The following is a 25,242-nucleotide window of genomic DNA, read 5'->3' as shown; positions in this document are numbered from 1 at the left end:
AACAGCTCGTGACTTAACAATGTGGATCCATTGAAACATTTTCTTTTAAAGACCCCATGTTTTTTTCAATTTCCTGAAAAGTAACCGTTCTGAACTTGGTTGATTTTGAGGTTTGATAATTAGCTAAAGTGAAAGATTCCTGCTGCTGTTCTGCTGACAATAATGCTACATTGTGTGTGTTTATTCATCAAACAGACAGTATCACCCTACCATATTGCCTAGGATTGTCGAGCTCTGATAAACATGAATTGGGAGACCTGCACGTTGACTCTGCAGTAGTGTTGGCTGCCTTCCAGCTACACATTGTTTGGATAGACGTAGCATTTGATCGATAGGGGTTGTAAAAATGTCTGCCTCTCAGTTGAGTTGACTGCTTGACTCTTTGGGTGCGAGTTTATTTGACCTACTTGTGTTGTGTGTGTGTGTGTTGTGCGTGTATGCGTTTCCAGGTGGTGGGTCTCTACCGTCTGTGTGGTTCTGCAGCTGTAAAGAAAGAGCTACGCGAGGCCTTTGAGAGGGACAGCTACACCGTGGAGCTGTGTGAAAACACCTATCCGGACATCAATGTCATCACAGGTAAACTCACACACAACATTATGAACCGAGAGATCTGTGTCACACACAATTTAACCACTTAAGGCCTATAATATAGGCTGTTCGTCATTCGACTAAGTATATAAACGCCTGTATACTTCGTCGTTTGATGAAAAACGAAAATAGCCAAGCTACAAACTCACAACGTGTCGCAGTGTGGCGCGTTCTGAGCTTATGGATCAGCTATTTTACTTTTTCCCAGCTTTCAAAGCTGGTCTCTGAAGAGACCGAGCACTAGTCAACATGTGTTCGACATGTTTTCGATCATTGGCTGTCCTTTGAGCCAATGGGGAGACTTCCCATACTTTCCCATACTCTGAACGGCGGTCTCGTCCTCCCAAGCTATGGTATCATAACCCTACTAGCAGTGTTGCCTGATTCTGCGAGAGAAATAAGCAACCAGGTCTATGGAAAAAAATATATATGACTGCGTCATTTCTTGTTTTATGTTTAAAATGTTGACATTTTTCCAAAATCTTTGAAACTTCTTGAACATGTTCTCCTATAATGACGTGCCCTACTTGGGGGGCTGATTGGGAAGCCCCCCCTCCTCACATGGTCAATTGGCCATTTCCCCCATTGACACACATACGTGTAACTTTCACATCCGTATGTATGTCATCAAGCAGGTCAGGGTTCAGGGTGGGCTCAGGCACAGATAGGTGGTTCAGTATTATGCTAAAGGATCTTTGACAGACTGGGCAGAAACCTCTTATCTCCATATATTAACTTTTTTGTGTTTCTTTTTTGTAAATTAACACCCTACTTGATCATAGGTCTCACAAAAGCATCAAAAGTAGCGGATCTACAAGCTCGTTTTGAGCTTGTAGATCTGCTACTTTTGATGCTTTTGTGTGATGATACACTCTGTCCCAAATATTGGGAACACTTGCTTTTCGTAGAGACAGAATGATGGGGGTGAATCCAGGTGACAGCTCAGGTTATACCATATGAATGTCACATTTTGAGATGAGCTGGAAGGGATGTAGATGATCGAGAGAGTGGAGCTATGAAAGATCTGCACCTTTCTTTACATGTACAAGATATATTTTACACTTGAAAGTACACGTGAAATACATTTTTGTACAAGCTCCCAACATTTTTGCATTTTCAAAAATAGCCCTAAGAGTTGAGAAAGAAAACCAAGTCAACTAACAGGACACAGTGTCAAATATACAAATAATCCTCGAATGACACATTGTTTTCCTTCAATAAACAAGCCTGAATGCAGGCACCCGTATTATCCTCTCTGTAATGTTCTTTATCTGGAGATAGGTCAGAACATGTGTGTGTGTGTGTCCTTGCATGGGTGCAAGGGTGTGTGTGTGTGTGTGTGTGTGTGTGTGTGTGTGTGTGTGTGTGTGTGTGTGTGTGTGTGTGTGTGTGTGTGTGTGTGTGTGTGTGTGTGTGTGTGTGTGTGTGTGTGTGTGTGTGTGTGTGTGTGTGTGTGTGTGTGTGTGTGTGTGTGTGTGTGTGTGTGTGTGTGTGTGTGTGTGTGTGTGTGTGTGTGTGTGTGCAACATACCAGTATAGGCCAGTGCCTGAGGGAAGCACACACACGCAAACCAGGCCATGTTGTACATTCAGGTCATTCTTTCTGTCCAGGTCCCTGGTTGAGACATGCTCTCTACTGTTTCCTAGAATGAGGACCACAGGCTTAGTTGAGACAGAAAGGCTGGTTTGAAAATGTAAACAATGTTGTTGAAGGATACTGACTCTAAACTTTAAGCCTCACAGCAGTCTGGCCTTGATTTATCACACGTTTCTCTCCAAAAAAGCACTGTCCCTGCCGCTTCAATTCAGCTAATGTTTACAACTTAACACATTGTGTGCCAGAGGTTTATTAAAATAGGGTACGTTCAGTGCCTGCATATCTTCCATCCACTTACGTTGATATGTTTCGTGCTGTAGAAGCCCCGACGCGGAAGTGCATGTAAACAAAGCGTGCGTGCGAGACGGCGGAGGGTCCCGACTAACGCCTGGAACAATAATATTTCTAACGCGATCCTCCATTGCAGAGTGATCGCCGATCGAAAACGGCTCACTTCCACCACGTTAAAAAGAAATGGAGATATTAAGCTTTTAGTCAAGGAGTTAACATTGGAGTGGCCGACCTGAAGGATTTTTGACATGGATCCACATCCGGCCTCTCCTTCTTAGAGACTCCTTGGATGATCCCAAAGTTTCGTTAGAGCGCCCCACGTGGGCCCCACGTATAAAAAAAAAATGACGCATGGATTCTCAAAAACGGTCCGGACCGTTTATGGCACTCAATGTGTTAAATCCACATACATTGCACCTTCTTTATTTTCTATTGCTTTGACAGTGAAATGGTGAACGGGCCTTGAGTTGTATCAGTATAGCTGACTGGTTTCTGCATGACCACAACATCTCTGGTTTGATTCTGAAAAACAAAACACAAAACAAAAACAAACACAATGATTAGGGCATGATGTTTTTTTTGCCCAATCTCTGTTTCTGCTTCGGCAAGTCAAAATGACCTACAGCCGATAGTTACTCTTTAGCCCATTGGTTCTCAAGTGGGGTCCGTGGGGGGATTGATTCCAGGGGGTCCCCAGCAAAATTAGTTAATAAAGTGTCACAATCATTTTAACCCCTTCATCCATATTTTCTACTTTGGCTATTCAAAAATAGCAGATATACAAGCTCATAGCGCGGCACCGAGTGCCGCGCTATGAGCTTGTAGATCTGCTATTTTTGAAAAATCTTGAAAATGTGTGCATACCGGTATCTTTAAGTCATTCTTTTTTTTAAAAAGGCGAACATTTTTAACACAAATCTTTGCTTCTGGGGGGTCCCTGGCACAACATATTTTCAGGTGGGGGGTCCGCGGCCACATACATATCAATTTGGGGGTCCTTGGCACGAAAAAGTTTGAGAACCACCGCTTTAGCCTACATACAACAACAGCTGTGTCATTGATTGAAACTTATTTCGATGCTGTGGCACATGTGGGAGGTGGGTGGAGGGGGGTGGGGGGGGGGTTACTTGGTCAAAAATTACTTGGTCATGATTTTTTTTTCTCCCACAAAAAGAGGAAGACCATGGAAGCCCCTGGGCATTGTGGGAGCTGCTGTTGGTTTTGGGAAGAGGCCCCATATAGGCATCCTCCTATCATGCCTGCTTTGATCCGCATGCATTTGCATTGCGGGGCAAAGAACACAGTTAACAGTTGAGCGGGTTAGAAAAAAAGGGCCAGCACCAACGTGGCTTGTTGGTTTTTGCTTGCTGTCTAAATTTGCTCTGCCAAGCGAGTGGGTTGTTGCAGATGGAACCAAGTGAGTGAGTGAGTGAGTGAGTGAGTGAGTGAGTGAGTGAGTGAGTGAGTGAGTGAGTGAGTGAGTGAGTGAGTGTGAGTAGGTGGACTGGACAGAGAGACTGGTGGTTTCTGTGTACCACAAAGCAAAGTCAACTAATACAGTGGTTCTCAAACATTTTCATGTCAAGGACCCCCAAATAGACACTTATTAGCCTGTGGACCCCCCATTTGAAAAGATATGCCAAAGACCCCCATAAGAGAAGATTTTTTACAGCTCGAGCAGTGATTTTCAACCATTTTAATTTCAAGGACCCCCATAAGAAAAGAGTCTAGGGTCCATTTGGTTCCATTTGTACACTCTCTGAGTTACATACAGACCCATAAGTGTCAATTTGGTTCCTAACTATATCATTTAGATGGGGACCCCATGGAACTCCCTCAAGGACCACTGGCCACTTTGAGAACCAATTAACTAATACACAAGTAATACAAGAAATTTGATTCCAGATTTAGTACATACAACTTCCTTTCTTGAAGCAAGTGAAAAAGTAAAAGGCTACGGTACCTGTTTATGCTTAGATGTATGTATCTTTTTACCCCTATGCGTATCTGTCCTGTGTTTCATACTGCGGTGCTGCTGTGACAACTCCATTTCCCTCACGGGATTAATAAAAGTCTATCCATCTACCAAGATGTTTAAACGATATGAATAAACAGCTGAATACGTGATTTACAAGTTAAAAACGCGACATGTCGCGCGATTAGCTTGCAAATGAGTAATTTCTTTGGCAAAGTAACACCATTGTGCGACAGAGTATAATGAATTAGGCTTAAAAAGCAGGCCAAACAGATGAGTTAAGAGGGCTGGCGTGTCACACGGCTAATTTTAAAAGCAGAGGTAGTGAAAGGGATTATCCGGGGGGTCAAAGGTCAATCCCAAAGCTTGCAAAACATGCTCAGTGCGTGGCCTTCCATTATGAGGGATCACAATCCTTTTGTTTCAAATCACAATCCACTCAAATGAACCACACAAAGTCTGCTAAAACTTGACCGCCGCACTCTGAATGATAAAGACGAAACAACATGATCTTCTTCACTCAGCAGTTGCTTCTGTTCTGTGCTGTTCTTTGACTACTAAACATGCCAGCTTATTTATACCGGTGGTGGAAAAAAGTACTCAAATTCTTCACATAAGTAAAAGTACCAATACTGCAATATAGAAATACTCTTGTTACAATTAAAAGTCCAGAATTCAAGATTTACTTGAGTGAAAGTACAAAAGCATTGGCATCAAAATGTACTTAAAGTACCAAAAGTAAAAGCACTAAAATGTTTGAAAATAGCAGATCCACAAGCTCACAACGTTGTGAGCTTGTAGATCTGCTATTTTCAAATAGCCTAGGTATAAAACAAGGCTAAAGTGATTAATTCAATGTATGTTTTATAATATAATAATTTATATCTGCAAAGTAACTAGTAACTAAAGTTTTCAAATAACTGTAGTGGAGTAAAAGTACAATATTTGCCTCTGAGATGTAGTGGAGTAAGAGTATAGAAAATTGGAAATACTCCAGTAAAGTAAAAGTATCTCAATATTGCACTCAAGTACAGTACTTGAGTAAATGTACTTGGTTACTTTACAGCACTGATCTTCACCCAGCAGTTACTTCTGTTCTGTGCTGTTCTTTGACTACATCTTGTACTAAACATGCCAGAGCTTATTTATACCGCGTGTCGCTCGCCGAAAATAACTGATTTTTTCATCAATCTGTTATTTTAGGCCAGTCGTATGACATAAGTATAAATTAGGTTTCAGTGGCGCAGCATAAAATTGGTCCCAGAGTGACTTTATGAAGCTTGTGCTGCATGCAACAGTGCAGCTGGGATGAAATGTTTTGCCTTTAATCAAAGGAACTTACTTTTCACAAATATTCCTCTGTCTGGGTTGGTTTATCTGTAACATAATTGTGCTGCAGAAGCTGCATATAGTTGCTGTCGGGCAGAAACCAGCTAACCTCCGCTTTTGCATTTATTTCCATAAATCAGTGTTATTGAACACCCTTTATGTCTGTGTGTTGTTTAATGTTTTTTTGAACCAATGAAAAGTATGAAAAAGTGCTTCTGACAAAACCAGCTAACTCCATTGGATCCTCAAACTTTCTGCTAAACCAGCTAAGTCCACCAAAGGGGGGTGGAGTTAGCTGGTTTTGCTGACTCCAGGCTCCACCCCCTTTTGACCTCCACCTCATAACCTCAAACCTCCTAACTCCACTTTTTGTTTTGTTGTTGTCATTTCCTGAACATTTTACATTTTGGAGTTGGCTGGTTTCTGCCCGACAGCAAAGATATCTAACCTTGGTAGCAGAGACAGTGAGAACTTTGAGATGAATACCCTTTGGTACAATATATATTCATATTGTTGTGCTAAGCATAGTAGTAACAATTAGTCATTTTCAGGGCTTGTTTTCTTGGCTTGAGCCAACATTAGAGCGTTTGCCTCTGTCTCGGTCAGCGGTGCCGGGTGACACTGTGTTTGCAGTGTTTGCTATTCTCATAACATGGGAATGTAATCTGTATCTCTAGAGAGGAATACGTCTCTATTCCTCTCTGATTTCCAGTTTAAACGGCCTCTGTAGGTTTGTGTTTAGAGAGTCGACACAGTAAGGTCCTCCAGAGTTTAACTAACCCATTCAATCCGGGAACGCATCTGTGTCATTTTAAGATTTCTTTGGCTATTCAAAAATAGCAGATATACAAGCTCGTAGCGCGGCACCGAGTGCCGTGCTACGAGCTTGTAGATCTGCTATAACATAAGTTTTGTACCACTGCAACATAAGTTTTTTTTTTATACTGTTAGGTTTTAGAAGACATTTGTTGAATCCCCCAGAAGATCTACAAGCTATGAGCTTGTAGATCTGCTATTCTTTCAATACCCAAAGAAATCTAAAAAATGACACACAGATGCTGGGTTCAGAAATATTATCATGTTCTATTTTATATGTTTTGATTACCCCTACTTATACGGCATAGATCCTACTAGATCCCACTGTGACTCACAGGTTTATTTTGTGGTCAAACTGATTGACATTAAAGTATGATCAAGTCTCGGCTAAAACCCGCTTGGCCTTGATGTGGAAACAAGACACTCCATGACTTTCAAATGAAACAGAGCAAAGGCTTGACGGGAAATCAGTTGAGACGCGTGTCCTCTGCAGGATGAAAGGAACCGTGTGTGTCTCCAGACCAGTGAGTGAAGCTGGTGGAAGTTTTCCAGTGGTGTAAAGTAACTAAGTACGGTGCAATCGAGTACCGTACTTAAGTATGATTTTGAGGTATTTTTACTGGAGTACTTCCAATTTTCAATACTTTTACTTCTACTCCACTACATCTCAGATCCCAAATATTGTACTTTAACTCCGCTGCAGTTATTTGAAAACTAATAGTTACTAGTTATTTTGACATTATTACAAAACATACATTAACCACTTCAGCACTTTATATACTTTTGGCTATTTGAAAATAGCAGATCTACAAGCTCACAACGCGTCGCGACGCGTTGTGAGCTTGTAGATCTGCTGTTTTCAAAAGATTTCTAATACATTTCGAAAACTCTCGAAATGGGACATTCTGCGTAACAACAAAGTACTTTTACTTTTGGTACTTTAACCATATTTTGATGCCAATACTTTTGTACTTTTAAGCAAGTCAAATTTGAATACCCAGACTTTTACTTGCAACAGAGTATTTCCGCATGTGTGATATTGATACTTTTACTCAAGTAAATAATTTGAGTACTTCTTCCACCACCACTGGAAGTTTCAGGCTGTTCAGCAGCGCGGTTATTGATCCTAACTTTGCACAGGTCTGTAACTTTACTTTGCTGACATGCCTTTTCCGTGGCTTGCCCCGCCCCCTACCCCCCCCAACCCGGCTGTGCGTTACACAGCCTTGCCCCAGTGAAGACATGGAAAGTCATTAACAAGTGCCCCCTTTGTTGCCGAACAAACACAGATGGTATTTGGCTCACGCATGGGGGATTAGCTGAACTTTGGGCCTGCTAGTGAAGCAGGCTAGAGGCTAGGCTCCGCACAACAACAACATAAAAAGCTTCAGGCCGTGTGTGTGTGTGTGTGTGTGTGTGTGTGTGTGTGTGTGTGTGTGTGTGTGTGTGTGTGTGTGTGTGTGTGTGTGTGTGTGTGTGTGTGTGTGTGTGTGTGTGTGTGTGTGTGTGTGTGTGTGTGTGTGTGTGTGTGTGTGTGTGTGTGTGTGCAGCATTTCATTCTTCTTTTGTTTTTATGATTATTCGCTGCGGTCGTTTCTGCTCTTACTACTTACAGTGACAGGACAGCATATAGAGAGAGAGACGGGGAAAGCAAAAGGGGTGGAGAGAGAGAGAGAGAGGTGGTGACACGCACAAAAAACACGATCTGGAGACCTGGAATCGAACCAGAAAGAGCGTGACCACATGGTTATACCGCTCTATAACCGTGAGCGCCCCCCCTGAGCAGCACTTCCTCAAATAATGGGTTCGGGATCAGGCCTGTTTGTGGGCGAGTACCAAAGTACTCATTATGCAGAATGTCCCATTTCAAGTATTCAAATGTATAAAAATCTTTTGAAATAGCAGATCTACTAGCTCACAATGCGTTGCATCGTGAGCAAGTAGATCGGCTATTTTCAAATGGACGAAATGTATATAGGGCTGAAGTGGCTAATGTATGTTTTTTTATAATTAATTACAATTACAATTTAGGCATTTAGTAGACGCTCGTACCCAGAGCGACATACAAGGGGCGAGCTCAGAGTGAGCAGAGTAAAGAGTAAAGCATGGATCCTGTAGTCAACAAACAACAGGGTAAACTGTCACACTGCAGAGTGCAGAGAGAACAATGCAGCGCCTCAAGGAAACTAGCATACCAGGTAAACAATGGACCCAGTATCTGTTCAACAACCACAGTGCTGTCTAAATAACATTCTTAACATTGTGTTGGTCAAGAACAAACAAATCTAAATAACCAAAAAAACATGAAAACAACACATTTTCTGCATGGTAAACTAGCATCTATTTGAGGAACATGTGAAAAGAATATAGTAAGTAGTAGTATAGTAAGACCTCCATGGCAAGGCTGAATCTACTCATCGGGTTTTGGTGCTAAAACGTAGTTTGGACTACACCAGTGGTGTAAAGTAACTAAGTACATGTACTCAAGTACTGTACTTAAGTACAATTTTGAGTATTTTTTTTTACTTTACTGGAGTATTTCCAATTACTTTACCAAGTACTTTTACTGTACTTCTACTCCACTACATCTCAAAGGCAAATATTGTACTTTTACTCCACTACAATTATTTGAAAACGTTACTTAATAGTTACTTTGTAGATTTTGATTATTATTACAAAACCACTTCAGCCCTATATACATTTCGGCCATTTGAAAATAGCCGATCTACAAGCTCACAATGCGTCGATCGAGTTTGTAGATCGGCTATTTTCAAAAGATTTTTATGCATTTTATACATTTGAAAACTTTGTGAAATGGGACATTCTGTTGTACTTTTACTCAAGTAAATTTTGAATTCCGGACTTTTACTTGCAACAGAGTATTTCTACATTGCAGTATTGATACTTTTACTCAAAGGTAGGGTAAGTGATTTACTTTGGTTAAAATAAGTGTTAAATAGCTCTATATTCTGATAGTACTCATTGTTATAGAGTGTATGTTCAGTAAAAGTAATCTCCCATGTCTCTCCAGCTCTTTATTAAACAGAAAATGCATTTTCAGTGCTCTCTCCTGATTGGCTTAAATTTTGTCACCTGCCTGAAAATGTACTATGTATGTTCTGTTTACTAAAGAGCTGGAGAGACCTCTATGACCCAACAAACGCTCTGTAGCAATGATTACTATCAGAATATAGTACTTTAACCTTTTAACAAAACAAATATATATATATATACTTAACCTACCTTTAAGTAAAACAAAATAGTACTTTTTACAGCACTGTGACTACACCGTGTCACAGTGCAAGACAGATACCCTGCCCTTACCCACCCACATGGGTTCCTCTATAGTCTAGTGCTGTGAGGGTGTGCAGACTAGCGGATTGGCATGGAGGAGGAGGGGCTGGGTGGTCCTGGAAGAAGAGATGAAAAAGAACAAAGTCCCCATTTGTTCTTTGGGGCGAGGCACTGGGCTGCAGCACCGACAAGAGGACTGACCTACGGCTTTGTCTGAACACGGAGGTCAAAGGTAGAGCCGTGCCCTGTTGCATTGTGTGCCTTGTAGTGTTTGGTGGCACATTTTTGGGATGTAGAAGAAAGCAGTGTAAAGTAACCAAGTACGTTTACTCAAGTACTTGAGTACAATTTTGAGATATTTTTACTTTACTGGAGTATTTCCAGTTATTATCAGTACTTTTACTTCTACTCCACTACATCTCTGAGGAAAATATTATACTTTTCACTCCACTACATTATTTGAAAACTTTAGTTACTAGTTACTTTGTAGATTTTGATTATTATTTAAAAATGCATTAACCACTTCAGCCCTATTTACATTTTGGCCATTTGAAAATAGCAGATCTACAAGCTCACAAAAAGAAATCGTGAAAATCTGTGCGAATCTATATATTTTTTAAAGCGAACGTTTGTAACTCAAATCTTTGCTTCTGGGGGTCCCTGGGACACAATATTTGAGATGGGGGTGTGCAGCCAAATACATATAATTTTGGGGGTCCTTGACATGAAAAGGTTTGAGAACTACTGGTCTAAATCAGTGATTATCAATCTTTTTAATTGACAAGAACCCCCTGTTTGATATGCATTAGGCCATGGACCCCCATTTGATATGTTTTTTAAATCTCTATGACCTTGGACTCCAGTGGTCTAAATGCAGATGCAGTGATAATGGTGAAGGACAGTTACTGACTGTTTGGGTGCAGCACACACAGACACTCACAGTGTGTTCGTTGTTGTCAGCTCGGCTGTGAAAATAAGTGCACTAGTAAAATTCTGAGTGCTACATTAACTGACAGTGTGCAGCAAATGGTCTCTTTTGGGTCCTTTTTGCACACCTTTCAGGATTTTTACAGCGTGGAGCACCTGCTACCACCTATTCACTCCCGAGTCCAATGACCATGACCATGGCTGTGTGGTGTGTGTGTGTGTGTGTGTGTGTGTGTGTGTGTGTGTGTGTGTGTGTGTGTGTGTGTGCGGCCCTGTGCGCGCTCGTGTGTGCGCGCTTGTGTGTGCGTGCATGCACACATGCGCATGGGTGTGTGTAATGCTGGGTGTCTGAGAGACAGCAGGTTGTCCTGATATAGTAAATTAAAGCAATAAGCCACATGAGGCCGTAGTTTACCACGGTTAAGGGGCTGCGTTGGGCCTAAAACCCCCTTAGCTGTTTTGAAATAATGAAGAGGAGGAAAAAAAGCCTTGCGTGGCTAATTGCTTTTCTAAAATGGTTAACAAATATGGCAACATGATTTAATAAGATTCATTTCTACAAGAAAGTAGACCCTGCAACTGCCTCAAACGAGGAAGTCGTCGTGCAAACGCATGGAAGCGCTCCTCTTACCTTGCAGTGGGCAAAACAACATTGCGTGACTAACTGTTAGTATTGTAAACAAGACGTTGGTGGAGCGATGCTGATCCATGCGGTTCTAGGTGTGTGTTTGTCGAATATTTTACAACAGGACTTTTTTACAAAGTCAACCAGTGGAACGATCCGTTTTAAGAATAAACAGAACTCGTTTTGTATAGTTGTATACGGTTACAGTTGCACTGCAATAATAATGTGTGGTTGTCACAAAATCCCAAGGCACACCTGGACTTGTCTCACGGAACACCAGTGTGCATTTGGCACGCTGTTTGGGAACCGCTGGGTTAATTTACTAAAGTCAACACAGGCGCTGACTCATAGCAGGCTAATGATTTACCTCAATGGCTGTATTCTCCTCACCTTAGAGCTACACACACACACACACACACACACACACACACACACACACACACACACACACACACACACACACACACACACACACACACACACACACACACACACACACACACACACAGGCACTGTTGGACCATTGGACCGCTGTGTTTATAAAAACATGGAAATAGAAAGAGCCTACTATGCACGCATGTTGTGAATGAGGTCGTATGTGTACGCATAATTAGGCTGTGTTGTTTCATCAAACAATTTGACTTTATTAAAACAGGTGTGCGTTCTGTGATTTGGGCTGGCCTGGCTCCCACTATCTGTAAACTCACAGCACTTAAGCACTTTTACCCTGCTGTTCCTATTTTGGGCACAGGCAGAGGCATTAAAATAAATAAAAAATGTAACCGTTCAAATTATTTTCAAACAATTTCAAAACCGTTTAAAAAAATGTCAAAGAATTACATGGTGTTTTCTACATTACAAAAACATGGGGGAAAAAGTTGATATACAAGCTCAGCATTGAGTTTGTAGATCGACAATTTCGCTATTCGCCGCACGACGGCGTACATATAGGGCTTATGTGAAGGTCACTGAGGTCCACCATGCTTGACTTTCCATTTGTAGAAAATACAAGTCAAGTGGCAGCTCTTGGCATTTTATTTACACACACACTGCTAAAACCTGACTGTTACAGGTCATTTTATACACCCTGAGAGTTAAATGAACACTCAGTTATTTACAGTGCACTGCCAGGGGCCAAGGTAACCCTTTGCTTTTGCACCACGATAAGACACAACGTACTACAGTATTTTGCATCCAGGTAATTTTGCTTCCAGCGACGAAATGACCTGATTACAGTTATCTCAATAGGGTCACAATAGATTGATAACGGGACGCCGAGTGATTCTCATAAAGCATTTTTGCCTTATCTTGTTTTGGAAAATCAGCATGTCCTCAAGAGGCTTTGAGAGGAGTCTTCTGTAAAGACCTTATCTTGTGTTTATCTCGTCCACATCACGTTCTGAGCATACCAAACTCTCCTTAAGATAAATATGTAGCGTATGTATGTATTCAAGAAAAACTAAATGTAATGCAACTTTTTGGGGCCCGCACACCCACCCACCTACTACCTGCAAACCAAATAAACATCTGTGTCTAGTATCAGTGGTTTTCATCTGGGTACACGCTGAACCCATAGAGCCGGCATTGTGAATTCAGCTGACACAGAGCGGGCTTGCTCACTGCCTGCCCTGATTGCTTGACACAACACAACAGACAGACGTAGTTGTTTGGCTTTCCTTTTTTTTCTCCTCTTCTTTTTTTTTTAAGCCACCACCAGTAGCCTTAGGAATGCACCTCTCTCTCTGCTGTCTCTCGCTCTGCTGTCTCTCTCTCTCTCTCTCTCTCTCTCTCTCTCTCTCTCTGCCTCGCTATCTCTCTCGCTCTCTCTGTCTGTCTGCTGTGCGTTGCTTTGTTGAAACGTGTTGAGTCTTGAGAAGGGTTGGGGTTGGGGGGGGGGTCCATAGTGCTGAGCAGAAAAACAGAGCTGCTGTTGGCCCTGTTAAGTGGAGATTGTCACGGACACTGGCTTTTATGACACTGTATGTGGGTCAGACGGAAGAAAGAGGAGGAGTTATTAGAAAAACACCTTTTGACACAGAAATATAACAGAAATGTGTAGAAAGTTCAATACTAATGCCATAACCGCTCATGCAATTGCATGAGTTTTGAATGATTCTACCTGTGTTGTTGTTTCATTGTTAAATACTTTTACGGCATTGAGTTAGATGATTCTTTAGTTAAGACATACTAGAATTGAAGTGACATAAAACAAAACAGAACTTTGAACTGAACTAAAGCTAACCTGAGACTTGGGAATTGTAACAATGAACTGAACTTAGATCCCCCTTTCAACACACACATCCCAGTCCCACATTCAGTGGCTTCCAACGCCAATCTACTTGTTTACAAGGAGAGGAAATGTGGGTTATTTTCTTGCCACCCAAGAAGCACCATAATCTCAGGGCTAATTTTCAAGTCTTCGCTTTGTCTCGTTTTTCTGCCAAGATTAATGGGCAAGGGGTATCACACAATGCCAGATAGAAATAGACTAGAAAGCGCTACACCTCAGACTCCCTTAGGAGAGGAGAGTGGGGGATTAGGGGGATTAAAAAGTGAGCGTGTTAAGTTTTGCCCTCGGCTCTCCTTACCCAGACGTAAGGGGATGTCAACAGGCCTGTAGTGAGTCATATACTGTAGCCTGCTGTAAATAGCAAGCATGGGACTAACTTGTAAATCGTCCTGGGATTGTTCAGGGCTCAGCGATGTGCAAGTCATTATGAAGCAGCTCCCATTGACCAAAATCACACACGCTGGGCATTTTGCTCTTACATCATACGCTGGGGGGACATTACTTAACCCATTAAGACCCCGGAACGCATCTGTGTGTCATTTTTGGCTATTCAAAAATAGCAGATGTACAAGCTCTATGATGTAGATCTACTATTTATTCATTTTTTATCGTGAAAATTTGAATATATATATATTTTTTCAAGCGAACATCTTTAACTTAAATCTTTGCTACTGGGGGTCCCTGGAACAAAATATTTTCAGATGGGGGTCCGCAGCCAAATAGCCTACATATTATTTTGGGGGTCCTTGAGCACCACTGATATTAAAGCAACATACGTTTAAAAAAAAACTGATTTAGTATCTCCAGAAGCAAAGATTCGAGTTACAATTGTTCGCCTTAAAATATTTCTTCAAACATTTGCACACATTTTCACAATTTTTCAAAAATAGCAGATCTACAAGCTGAGTGCCGTGCTATGAGCTTGTATATCTGCTATTTTTTTAAATAGTCAAAGAAATCTTAAAACTACACAGATGCGTTCCCGGTCTTAATGGGTTAAGTGCAAAATAGTCTAGCTCTGAAAACTTGGGTCATCTTCAGGCGAAGTTCACCACAAAGGATTGTCACGCCGCCAAGGGCTTTTATTGTTCCCTTAACAAACATGGCAGTAATATTTTTGGAGGATTAGCGGCGGTGATAGTATGGGTTTCATGTTCGTCTGGTCCACGGGACGCTGGAGACTCCGGTGTGAAATCACACTCGCACAGTGAGGCCCATCAACACTCTGAAGCCTAATGTTAGACTTCATCCTATGACTCTGGCTGCCGTGTTACGCCCCGCTCCCATCAGATGCCACAAACTGTTGAACCCCTGCTATGACAATAGGGCTTCTCTTGGCAGCTATCCAGCAGAAAGAAGCATTTTATATCTCAATAGCTACACTGACATTATTAACCTATTCAATCCGGGAACGCGTCTACAAATGTCTTCTAAATCCCAACAGGTTTCTGAAAAACCTATGTTGCTATGCTAAATATCAGTGGTGCTCAAACCTTTTCATGTCGAGGACCTCCAAAATTATATGTATTTTGGCCGCCGACCCCCATCGGAAAATACTTAGTTACCAGAAGCAAAATATTTGAGTAAAAAAAATTAGCTTTAAAAAATATGTACTCTTGGGTCTCTTTTAATCTCGTCTCGCTCTCTCTCTCCAGGTGTGTTGAAGGACTACCTGCGAGAACTACCCTTCCCTCTCATCGATAAGCAGTTATACGAGGCCGTGTTGGAGTCCATGTCCAGGAGGCCTCTGAGGATCGGTCCAGGGGGCTGTGAGAATGACCAGTCGGACACGGAGACCACCGTCAGCTTACTGGACATCCTACCGGAGGTGGAGAAGGTGAGGAAGCAGCACTAGTGTTAATTTTTTTTCCCCTGGTTTGGCTATTCAAAAATAGCAGATCTACAAGCTCATAGCGCGGCACCGAGTGCCGCGCTATGAGCTTGTAGATCTGCTATTTTTGAAAAATAGTGAACATTTGTGCAAATCTTTGAATATATATATTTTTAAAGCGAACATTTGTAACTCAAATCTTTGCTCCTGGGGTCCCTGGAACAAAATATTTTACAAATGTTCGCTTTAAAAAAAAATAATCTAATATTGCCTAATACAGTCGCATGACTTTGTTGCTTGCTGAGAAGATCTGATCCTAGAGCCAATACGGCGTTGCATGTATTTTTGATCTTCATGGTTATTACGACAGCTAAAATACTAACAAATAGTTTCTTCTTCTGCTACTAAAACTACTAATGCTAACAATAATAACATTGGTGTGGGTTTTTATTTATGTGTGCTTCAAGGCAACGCTGCGGAAGCTTCTGGACCACTTGAAGCTGGTGGCGTCGTACCAGGAAGTGAACAAGATGACCTGCCAGAACCTGGCGGTGTGCTTCGGCCCCGTGCTGCTCAGCCAACGCCAGGAGGCCTCGTGTCACACCAACCGGGTCTTCATCGACTCCGAGGAGCTGGCCAGCGCCCTGCACTTCAAAAAGCACATCGAGGTTCTGCACTACCTGCTTCAGCTATGGCCCGGTGAGTCTAATTCTGTGGTCCTCAAACTTTTTCAATTCCAATTACAGTGTACAAATGGAACCAAATGGACCCGTAAAGGTTCAATTGGTTTCAGTTGTACACTCTCAGAATTACAGAACTGTAAGGGTGCATTTGGAACCCCCCCCAAGGAACCCTGCGGGTCCCTGGATCCCATTTTGGGGGAGTTTTGAGTCATTAACTGAATATTGTTTTGCACACTTACCAACATTACAATGTAGCTGTTCAGCACACAGCATATGCCCCTCCCACACCGCTCTCCGCCAGAGGGTATATCGTGCAAATTGCTACCACCAGCTCTGTGGGCTTACTGTATAGCTCCACGCCGAACCTTGAAAGGGCCGTGTGGGGGTGCTTTGATCCCCTGAGGTTACCCACCACTGGCACGAGCACAGCAGATAGCCAGCCAATGGCCGCCATCTGTTGATCCGGTACAGATGAGACTTGCCGCAGTGTGCTTCATCATGGCAAAGCCACAAAAGGGCATGAGCCAATCAGAGCCAAGCGAGTAAAAGCCCTGCTATTAAACCAAACCTCTGAGGTGTGGCCCCTCTTGTTTGGACAAATCACCAGCCAGGGACCGATATCCCAGAGCCAGCTATCCTCGGTGCTATAGTAGTCATCTGTCTGTCCGTCTGTCCAACAGTTGTATGCTGGCTATACAGCTGTCCCTTGCAGTTGCTCATTGAAATGCAGTGGTGGAAAAAGTACTCACATTTTTTACTTGAATAAAAGTAGCAATACTACATTATGAAAATACTAAATGTTTTTGAAAATGTGTTCAAAATGTTACTTGAGTAAAAGTACAAAAGTATTGGCATCAAAATATACTTAAAGTACCAAAAGTAAAAGTTCTAAAATGTAGCGAAAATAGCAGCTCACAACGCGTCGCGATGCGACGCGTTGTGAGCTTGTAGATCGGCTGTTTTCAAATAGCCTATGTATTAAATAGGGCTAAAGTGGTTAATGTCTGTTTTATAATATAATAATTTATATCTGCAAAGTAACTAGTAACGGAGATTTTTAAATAATTGTAGTGGAGTAAAATTACAATATTTGCCCTCTGAGATGTAGTGGAGTAGAAGTAAAAGTATTGAAGATACTAAATTGGAAATACTCCGGTAAAGTAAAAAATAGTAATACCTAAGAATTGTACTTAAGTACAGTACTTGAGTAAATGTACTTTGTTGCTTTACACCACTGTTGAGAAATAACTAACCAGTCTGGGATGAATTATGAGAGATGACACCTAGAGGGGAGCGGTCAGAAGCATTAAGCGTGTTCCTCATGTAAAACCCTTTTGTCGTATGAACGTTGCTGTTCATCTGTCACATACTATATACACATTCTATACATGTTCAACTGTATTCATTCACCCTCCAGTCACCCCTTAATGAGTGTGTTAACTGTCACTGTCAGGGTGTGCTTCAGTGGATGTTAAGTGTTACTGAGGTCTATGGAGGGAGAAAGCACATTTATACCCAAACCTCAGACCCTTTGGAAATGACTGTGTACAGTACAGGCAGACTGAGCATAAAGATGTGACTGTGTGAAGTATTTTTTTCTCTTGACTGAGTTTGCTAAAAGTGGGTTTTTGTAGAATTTTCTAAATGTGCAAAGAAAGCAAGGCATGGCTATTTGTTGGTCAAGAATTTTATTTTATAGTCATAACAGCTATTAGGAAAAAAACATATAAACAAGCTTCTACTGAGTATTATTTTTAATTTCTTTGCTCATCATCACAAAAATCACTGTCTCTAACCAACTAGTGAAATTGTTCCTCCATTAAAAACTGAGTGTTGAAATGGAGGGGCTAACAATGGTACAAGTGTAAAACATACAAACAAACAGACGTTTCTGATCTTACCTAAAAAAAACGAAGCCTCCCTTCCAGTACTGTGGAAACCCTACAAGTTTAAAGCTCCTTACACACCGGGGGCGAATTTTCCATGCGAATAATACGTTTTGTTTTAAAAACCGTTAAAGTCAATGCAAGCTTCCACGGAGCGAAAAAGCGAAGCGAAAAAGCGTCTTTAAATTATTCGGAACGAGTCCGAATTTTGCGTATATTCACATAATCGCCGGTGTGTAATGACCTTTACACCTACAGCAAGGAGGGATGAGACACAGAACAGCTTTTACACAGGAGCTGAATGAGTCAGCATTCATAAGTCTCATAATAGCTGGTAGCCTTAGTAATGGGTATAAGTACAAGTGGGGTTGTGCAAAATGAGACAGACAGGGCTATAGTATGTATGTAAAAAGGGAGAGGTGTTTATTTATTTTTTATGGTAGGAGTCGGTCTATAGCAGTGGTTTTCTAAGTGTTTGCGCTCAAGGCACACCAATGGACAGGCCAAAATCTGTATTCATAGTGAAAATAGCCAACTAATTTTGAACGTTTGTGGAAAGAATAAATAAATAGAAAATCCTTCACCTATCATGACATGCCCAAAATAGGGATGCCAGTTTGAAAGTGGTTAATATATAGACCTATATATTTTAGGCTATAAAATGTGATTCTTTTTTGTGCATAGTTGTATATATATTGCAATAATAATGTGTGGTTGTCACACCGTTAGGGGTATTGGTGTAAAGTAACTAAGTACATTTACTCAAGTACTGTACTTAAGTACTATTTTGAAGTATTTTTTTTTACTTTACTGGAGTATTTCCAATTTTCAATACTTTTACTTCTACTCCACTACATCTCAGAGGAAAATATTGTACTTTTACTCTACTCTTTTTTTTACACTACAATTATTTGAAAACTTTAGTTACTAGTTACTTTGCAGATATAAATTATTATATTATAAAACATACGTTAACCACTTTAGCCCTATTTTATACATAGGCTATTCGAAAATAGCCGATCTACAACGCGACGCGTTGTGAGCTTGTAGATCTGCTATTTTGAAACTTTTACTCTTGGTAGTTTAAGTATATTTTGATGCCAATACGTTTGTACTTTTACTCAAGTAACATTTTGAACACAGGCCTTTTACTTGTAGAGCAGAGTATTTTTATAATGTTGTATTGCTACTTTTACTTACAGTAAGTAAAAAAATTGAGTACTTTTTCCATCACTGGCTGGCTAGTGTGGCTAATGACCCGGTCTTGTGAGAAATCCTAACCTTGATCAGACGTTTCATGCGTGGCTTCAAGGCAATGTTTCCCCTCTGTTAGCTCCTTTCAGTCCACTTCCCCTGCTCAGGAGCGTAGGATGTCTGGGCTATAATTAAAGACATTCCTGGCCTAACCTTAGCCCTCAGCCTCTCTCTAAACTTCACCCTAACATTTTCACGGCCATTATGGGATATTTTCATCCGCCTCTTCACACCCCACACACACGCATACCCCGGCCGTCCACTGACTGCATTGTTGTCGCTTTGGGCCTCAAAAAAGGCTGTGCGCCGCCGTGTGTCTTTGGGACGAGCGCGAGGATATACTGTACATGACAGCAGTGGTGGAGAAAAAGTACTCAAATTCTTTACTTAAGTAAAAGTACCAATACTGCAATATAGAAATGCTCTGTTACAAGTGAAAAGTCTGAATTCAAAATGTACTTGAGTAAAAGTACAAAAGTATTGGCATCAAAATGTACTTAAAGTACCAAAAGTGAAAAGTACTAAAATATTTGAAAATAGCAGATCAACAAGCTCACAACGCATCGCGATGCGACGCGTTGTGAGCTTGTAGATCGGCTATTTTCAAATAGCCTAGGTATAAAATAGGGCTAAAGTGGTTAATGTGTGTTTCATAATATCCTAATTTATATTTGAAAAGTAGTAAACTAAAGTTTTCAAATAATTGTAGTGGAGTAAAAGTACAATATTTGCCTCTGAGATGTAGTGAAGTAGAAGTAAAAGTATTGGAAATTGGAGATACTCAAGTTTTACTTAAGTACAGTACTTGTGCTTAGTTACTTTCCACCACTGCATGACAGATGTGCTTTCTGTCAGGTCAAGGGGCTCTTTATGTTTGTGTGTAACCGCCATCGTGTCTTGGTATTTGATGAATTTTATAAGGAGGCATCACACGTGGAGAGTGTGTGTGTGTGTGTCATGTGCTTCACCAACTGTGTTCTGAGTGGTCGCTGTTCAGCAGGTGGTCATGGATGGATCACACGATGGCAGTGTGCGATAGCATGTGGTGGAGGACATGTGTGTGTGTGTGTGTGTGTGTGTGTGTGTGTGTGTGGCGTGTGCGTGTGCGTGCAGTGGTGGAAAAAGTACTTGCATGTTTTACGTAAAAGTATCAACGCTGCAATGTAGAAATACTCTGCTTCAAGTGAAAGTTCGGAATTAAAAATGTACTTGAGTAAAAGTACAAAAGTATTGGTATCAAAATATACATAAAGTACCAAAAGTAGAAAGTACTCATTATGCAGAATGTTCCAATTCACAAGTTTTGAAAATAGTAGATCTACAAGCTCACAATGCGACGCATTATGAGCTTGTAGATCGGCTATTTTCAAATGGACGAAATTTATATAGGGCTGAAGTGGTTAATGTATGTTTTGTAATAATAATCAAAATCTACAAAGTAACTAGTAACTAAAGTTTTCAAATAATTGTAGTGGAGTAAAAGTACAATATTTGCCTTTTGAGATTTAGTGGAATAGAAGTAAATGTACAGAAAATTGGAAATACTCCAGTAAATTACAAATATCTCAAAATTGTACAAAAAAAGTGCAGTACTTGAGTAAATGTACTTAGTTACTTTACACCACCGTGTGTGTGTGTGCGTGTTCGTGCGCGCGCACGCGCGTGTGTGTGTGCGTGCCATAGGTGCGTGCGCATGTGCGTGTGTTTGGTATTTTGAAGTGGTGGCTTTAACACAAAAGTGTTAAACCAACCTTGGGAATGAAATCACACACCAGTACCATGTGGTATTATATGTCTTTTGAAAACAGTACAGAGACTCAGGAGCATGGAACATGCATGTGATGTTCATAAAAGGCACGTTGTGCCTTTTGTCACTTACAGTACAACATAAGTCACACTGAAATAACAAAAGGAACCACAGTGCTGCTTGCTCCTGACTGTGTGAATATGACTTCATAAAAATCAGGAAGCATCCGTTGTACTTTGAAACGTTCTTGTTGGCAGTGTCTAAAATGTTTTAAAGGTAGGGTAAGTGATTAATTTACTTTGGTTAAAATAAGTGTTAAATAGCTCTATATTATGATAGTACTCATTGCTATAAAGTGTTTGTTCAGTAAAAGGAGTCTCCCATGTCTCTCCTGCTCTTTATTAAACAGAAAATGCTTTTTCAGTGCTCTCTCCTGATTGGCTTAAATGTTGTCACCTACCTGAAAATGTACTATATTCTGTTTACTAAAGAGCTGGAGAGACCCCTGTGACCGAACAAACACTCTGTAGCAATGATTACTATGAGAATATAGTACTTTAACCTTTTTAACAAAAAATACCCAAAAATATCACTTACCCTACCTTTAATTTCTGAATGACTATAAAGGTCTAACAGGCTTACCGCTTAATGCTTTTTGCTTTCTGTTCCCTTCTGATCCAGTAAAAGACAGCTATAGCTGTGTCGAAGTGTAGATACACAGAGAGAAATAAGAGAGAGTGACAGGTAACCGAGTTGTGTTGGAGTTGGTTTTGTTGAAGTGTTTTTACAATTCATTTTTCTAGTACTGTATATCCACCTTACTCTCTTGTCCAAAGAGGGATTAAGTCGTCTTTATTAGCGTGGTTTAATTTCCCTTAGTTTAAACAGGAGTGAAAAACCAAGGACCCAAGAAGAAAATAAAGGCTAGCTAAACCTCAGAGACAAAAGTCAGAGAAGTTTCAGGAGTGTGTGTTGGAGTGAATTCAGCATGCATACTTGTCTTAAGCATGGCATAACATGAGCATGGCATGGCATGTTGTCTGAGATCCCACCTGGGAACAATTTGTGTTATTTATGCTACAGCATTGGTTCTCAAAGTGGGGTCCGAGGACCCCCAGGGGTCCTTAGGGGGGTTCCAGGGGGTCCCCAGCAAAATGTGTTAATATAGCATCACAATAATTGTAACCACTTTAAACTTTTATACTTTGGCTTTTCAAAAATAGCAGATCTACAAGCTCATAGCGCAGCACCAAATGCCGCGCTATGAGCTTGTATATCTGCTATTTTTGCAATTTTTACATTTATGCAAACCTTTTGAATGTATTGTTTTTCAAGCAAACATTTGTAACTCAAATCTTTGCTTCTGGGGGGTCCCTGGAGCAAAATATTTTGAGATGGAGGTCCACGGCCAAATACATATAATTTTGGGGGTCCTTGACATGAAAAAGTTTGAGAACCACCACGACCTTGTGTGCTCACTCACGTGGTCATATTTCACTCAAGCTGTTGGATCTCAGTCCAGTGGCGGAGCTGGAAGGATGGCGGTGTCGTGTCGGACCGTCTGGCCGTCTGGCCGTCTCCGTCTGGACGTCCATGCATCTGTCAACCCCTTTGGTTCCCAACAAAATGTGACAAACAAACAAAACCACTGGCTCGATTGCCAGGGAATTTTGCTGTGCACCTTCATGATCCCTGTATAGGACAAACCCTAGTGATTTTGATGATCCCATGGCGTTTCCTCTACCACCACCCTTACAATCTAATAAGCCAGGACCCTATGATCTTAAAACTTCGGAGACTCGCTCAGTTCACTATATGGTCCATCTCATCATCATTATTATTAGCACGGGGTCAAAATGAACGTCAAAATGATTTTGTTCCGTTAACAACGAACATTTGTGGTGCTCATATTGTTAAGGCTTGTTTTTGTTTTAAGGCATGTTTTGATGTTAAATGATAGTGTGATTATAATAATCACACACAAATAATAATCAATGATCAAATAGCTAACCTTCACTTTCTGACTTTGTCCCATGTCTTCCTGACTGTGTTTACAGTACCGGACCCATACAGCCAACGCTCTTCCCCTACTCCCACCGAAGCTCTCGCCGCCGCCACTGACCTGCTGACCGCCCCGCCTCTCCGGCGGAGGAAAGAGCGCCCGCAGGTGCTGAACCTGAGCGACGCGGAGATGGCGGGCGTCCTGAGGCCCAGGCCGGGCCGCCTGGACAGCCCCAGTAACCGCTACGCCGGCGACTGGAGCGGCTGCGGCGAGGGCTACTTCCCCACCGAACTCACGCTGCTGCTCCCCAGCAAGGAGGAGGAGGCGGACTACGACGACGTGGCGTCCGAGGACACGGAGGGCGCCGGCGAGGAAGAGCAGGAGAAGGCGGAGGAGGAGGGAGGAGGAGAGGACGAGAACGCAGACAAAGGACAAGATATCAAAGGACAGGAGAGGGAACGGGACATCCCGACGCCTGCGTCGTTTGACTCCCCCGAAAAGGAGGAAGACGAGGAGGCGGTGGTGCATGGGCCAGCGGAGGAGGAGGAGGAGAAGGAGGAGAAGGAGGAGAAGGAGGGAAAGGAGGAAGAGGTGGTGGAGGAAGGGCCGGGCGAGAGCGATGGTTCACGCAACAGTCAGCCCAGGGAGGAAGAGGAGGAGGTGGTGGAGGAGGAGGAGGAGGAGGAGGAGGAGGAGGAGGAGGATGACGACAGGGTGTGCGACCACATCCTCCCGCCGCACCTTCCCAAAGAGCACACCTACCAGGCCTACATGAAGATCCAGGATATCAGTCCGGTGCTCAGCAACAGGGTGAACCTCAGAGACCTGCAGGAGAGCATAGACACTCTGATAGGCAACCTGGAGAGGGAGCTGAACAAGAATAAGCTCAACGTAGGGTACTGACTCGTACCACACATGAACACTAAAGGGTGCACACACACACACACACAACACATAAGGTACAGGAAGAAAAAAATGTGTGTGTGTGTGTGTGTCGGGGGGGAGGGGGGGGGTGTATCTGGGGGCAGGTCCGACTTACCCAATCACGGTGCTTCAGGAGTGTTTCCATGGAGATCCTGTGATGATACCATGGTGTATGGTGCTGTATATTCCTGCACAAATCAAGTGGATGAGTTGAAAAGATAATGTAAAGGGGCACTTCTGTTTTTTTTTTTGTATCAGTGTCATTTTGTACTTTAACCCCTAGACATTCCGCTTTTTTTTTTTTTTTGTCAGCTATTTGTTGTTTTTGTTGTGTTTTGGTCCAGATCTGTGTTTTTGTTTTGTTATTGTTGCTTCTCTTCTTATTAGAAGAACCCATTGACCCCCAGGGGTGTAAAAGGTGCCTTAATTGTGTGAAGGTGGTACATTAAGGGGACAATCCACCCTATAACATTATTCACATACTGTAATGCCAGTCTCGTGATCTTGGGTCAGTCTTAGGAGGCAAAAAAACCCAAGTTGTTGATCAACATCGTCGTGAAGATGCAAAACCTGCAGGGGCTTCTCTTGTGACAGTAAATTGAAGGCCGACTTTGTGAACATGAACAGAATAGTGGAATGTGCTCTATTGCATTATAGAATGAACATGTTCAATCCAGAAAATGTTACTGATTACTGTCTCGCCCACAAAGTCAGTCTCCTATTCACTGTGTTGGCAATGCATTCCCAGCAGTTGTCCCTCGATGACAAGTCAAGAGTTAAGAGTTAACTCTTGAAGATCATAGAAATAACCTATGTTAATTCTGCATTAGAGTGGATTTCCCCTTAAAGGCAGCAGAAAGCTTTTCTATTGAGGTACGAAACTCAAAATGTTGTACAACAATAATGCACTTATGAGGCAGGCGGTAGTGTAGATTGTCATTGTAGTGCAGCAATATGTTGGCTGTGGACTGAATGACGGAATAACAGCCACTCAAACCTCCTCTTAGGGTACTGGAGAGCCTGGGAAACTACACGTACACACACACACACACACACACACACACACACACACACACACACACACACACACACACACACACACACACACACACACACACCTAAGTACATTTACTCAAGTACTGTAGTTAAGTACAACAGATATAAATTATTACATTCTAAAACAT

The 25,242-nt window shown here is 41.8% G+C and overlaps 1 protein-coding gene across 1 annotated transcript in view; it reads left to right on the top strand.

The window, feature by feature from the left end:
- syde2 (synapse defective 1, Rho GTPase, homolog 2 (C. elegans)) overlaps window positions 1-24,037 on the top strand; it is a gene marked incomplete at its 3' end in the record, with an annotated part of 59,956 nt that extends 35,919 nt beyond the window's left edge. The window contains exons 5-8 of the mRNA XM_080430629.1: window positions 450-576; window positions 15,387-15,568; window positions 16,030-16,261; window positions 23,190-24,037. Coding sequence (XP_080286755.1) covers window positions 450-576; window positions 15,387-15,568; window positions 16,030-16,261; window positions 23,190-24,037 — 1,389 coding nt within the window. The remainder of the gene's footprint in view (window positions 1-449; window positions 577-15,386; window positions 15,569-16,029; window positions 16,262-23,189) is intronic.
- Window positions 24,038-25,242: the final 1,205 nt, after the last annotated feature.

This window comes from Gymnoscopelus braueri (assembly GCF_963280865.1).
Source record: "Gymnoscopelus braueri genome assembly, chromosome: 6".
In the NCBI taxonomy this organism is placed as follows: Eukaryota; Metazoa; Chordata; class Actinopteri; order Myctophiformes; family Myctophidae; genus Gymnoscopelus; species Gymnoscopelus braueri.
Note: the sequence above shows the minus strand (reverse complement) of the source record. Positions and strands in the feature narration are given on the sequence as shown.